Source organism: Galeopterus variegatus, unplaced genomic scaffold, assembly GCF_000696425.1.
Source record: "Galeopterus variegatus unplaced genomic scaffold, G_variegatus-3.0.2 Scaffold2696, whole genome shotgun sequence".
Classification (NCBI taxonomy): domain Eukaryota; kingdom Metazoa; phylum Chordata; class Mammalia; order Dermoptera; family Cynocephalidae; genus Galeopterus; species Galeopterus variegatus.
In genome coordinates, this window is record NW_007728807.1 from 58,646 (window position 1) to 61,061 (window position 2,416).

General features: G+C 36.4%; 1 protein-coding gene and 1 long non-coding RNA gene across 2 annotated transcripts in view; both read right to left on the minus strand.

Annotated features, from left to right (window-relative positions):
• Nucleotides 1-899, minus strand: part of LOC103598646 — a 2,582-nt gene extending 1,683 nt beyond the window's left edge. Inside the window, exon 1 of the long non-coding RNA XR_551215.1 lies at nt 28-899. This is a non-coding gene — a long non-coding RNA (uncharacterized LOC103598646). The remainder of the gene's footprint in view (nt 1-27) is intronic.
• A 774-nt stretch (nt 900-1,673) lies between these two features.
• YES1 (YES proto-oncogene 1, Src family tyrosine kinase) overlaps nt 1,674-2,416 on the minus strand; it is a 27,526-nt gene continuing 26,783 nt past the window's right edge. Inside the window, exon 11 of the mRNA XM_008582688.1 lies at nt 1,674-2,241. Within this exon, the coding sequence (XP_008580910.1) occupies nt 2,033-2,241 (209 nt within the window). The 3' untranslated portion in view covers nt 1,674-2,032. The remainder of the gene's footprint in view (nt 2,242-2,416) is intronic.

A 2,416-nucleotide genomic window follows, 5' to 3' on the forward strand; every position in this document is an offset into this window, starting at 1 on the left:
GAGTATTTTAAAACAAAAATACCAGATGTTTATTTTATTTATCAGAGTCAGTGTTTCCTTTGCTAAACACATAAACCAGTAATGCTGCTATTCGAATTCATATTTTGGAATTTCTTTCTGAGTTAGTCATAAAAATCTGTCTTATTTTGTGTGTTTCACTTCCACATTTCAAATGGGCAAAAACTGTTCCCCTTTTTACTACTACCGTTATTATTCAGAATAAGTTTTCCCTCCTCAAATTAACTATATTCTAAAAGAGAAAAAAATGATTACCATTAAGTATATTTAAAAAGTGAATGTAGATCCAAACATGGATTTGAAAACTGGAATTCTAAAAATATTTTTCATAAAAGCTATATCACTGGAATTAGTGTGAAGCCTTAACTTCACTATTTTGAGGATGTAACACTCATTTAGTGTGTATGCTAGTTTTACAGTCAGACCTCATAACTCTTGACGTCTCAGAAAATAGCTAAGTGAGGAGCTTTGAGTGCCAGCAAAGCCATTTTGTCACTCCATGACATCTACATTAAACATTACATTCCACCCCTCTACCTGTAAAACTTTCACATTCTTTTCTCATGTTTCTTTTAAATACATTTTCCTCTCTCAGTCTATATTCAATACAGGCAAAAGTGCATTCAAGTCCCTGATTCAGTGATATTTTCTATTTGTGGCACCCATTACCGTAAGAACATATTAGCAACGTCTCACAGTACCAAGTCCTATTTTTTAAAAAAGGACTGTTTAAATGAGTGGTCTTACATTTCATGCTATCTAAAAATTAAAACACTTCCCCTCGGATTGGATGGTACAATTTCCATTATATACTGTCTTTAAAAAAAATTAAGGGCCGGCCCTGTGGCTCACTCAGGAGAGCGCGGCACTGGGAGCGCCAAGGATGTGGGTTCAGATCCTATATAGGGATGGCTGGTTCGCGTGCTGGCTGAGCGTGGTGCAGACCACACCTGACCGAGGGTTGTGATCCCCTTACCAGTCAAAAAAAANGTTTAAATGAGTGGTCTTACATTTCATGCTATCTAAAAATTAAAACACTTCCCCTCGGATTAGATGGTACAATTTCCATTATATACTGTCTTTAAAAAAAATTAAGGGCCGGCCCTGTGGCTCACTCAGGAGAGCGCGGCGCTGGGAGCGCCAAGGATGTGGGTTCAGATCCTATATAGGGATGGCTGGTTCGCGTGCTGGCTGAGCGTGGTGCAGACCACACCTGTCCGAGGGTTGTGATCCCCTTACCAGTCAAAAAAAAAAAAAAAAATTAATGCACCTTATGAAAGATCAACTCAGTTTCTAGTTACCTTCATTACTCTAAACTGAACTATTCAGAAAATGACTGAAGTGAAAAATTTCTTATTCTATTTTCCAGTTCCACGAATGAGTATCAACATAGTTCAATCTACTTTCAAATTCTACTAGTGTGGTCTAACATTTAATCAAGTTTTAGATGATGTTTATATTCCTTTTTTGGTTCTGAAAAACCTGACCCATTTCCATGCAAAAGGAGGCATATATTAAGATTGCATATTGACTGATTAACTTAGAAAAAAACTTTTGAGAATAAATGCAAAAGATATTTAAAAACTGGAATGAAATTATTTGGTCCCATTAAGATCCTTAATTTTAGATTTCATTATGGTATAACTTTTAATCTCCCAAGTTTTGTCTATAACAATAAATAATTTTTTCTTAACTATTCTCAGTTGGGGGAAGAAAAGCAAGGAAATGATTTATAAACAATAGCCTTGTTACTCTTCATTACCATGCTGTCATCAGTATCTTAGCTCTACTTTCTTTGGAGCATGAAATAAGTTGGAAAATCATCATTGGTACTTTACAGTTTAACACTTGGGAAAAAAAAGTGGTTTTGTGCAACTATATCTGGAATTCCAGTTTACCATTAAATACATGCGGAGTGAAGATGTTCTTCTTTTGATTCCTGTATGTAAGTGAGGAACTCTACAAAGTTCCTTACATTTTGGCAGATTTGTGCATATAAAACAGGCTACTTGGATTATAAATTTTCCCCTGGCTGGTACTGTGGCTCTGTAGCAGTGAAGTAGTCTTCCAAGAAAGACTGAATATATTCAAATGTTGGTCTTTCATCAGGATCCTTCTTCCAACACAGATTCATCAATTCATGGAGGGATTCTGGACAGCCCTGAGGGCAGGGCATCCTGTATCCTCGTTCTACCTGTTCCAGCACTTCACGGTTTACCATACCTGATACACAAGATTCAAACATTACAAAACAGGGAGGAGAAGGGGAGGTTAGTGAGAAATTGGTAAAGGGCAAAATATGACTACATCGTGTAATGCTGAATATACTAATCATACTGATTTGAGCATCACATATCGCACACAGGTACTGATATTCAATGCTGTATCCCACAGATAT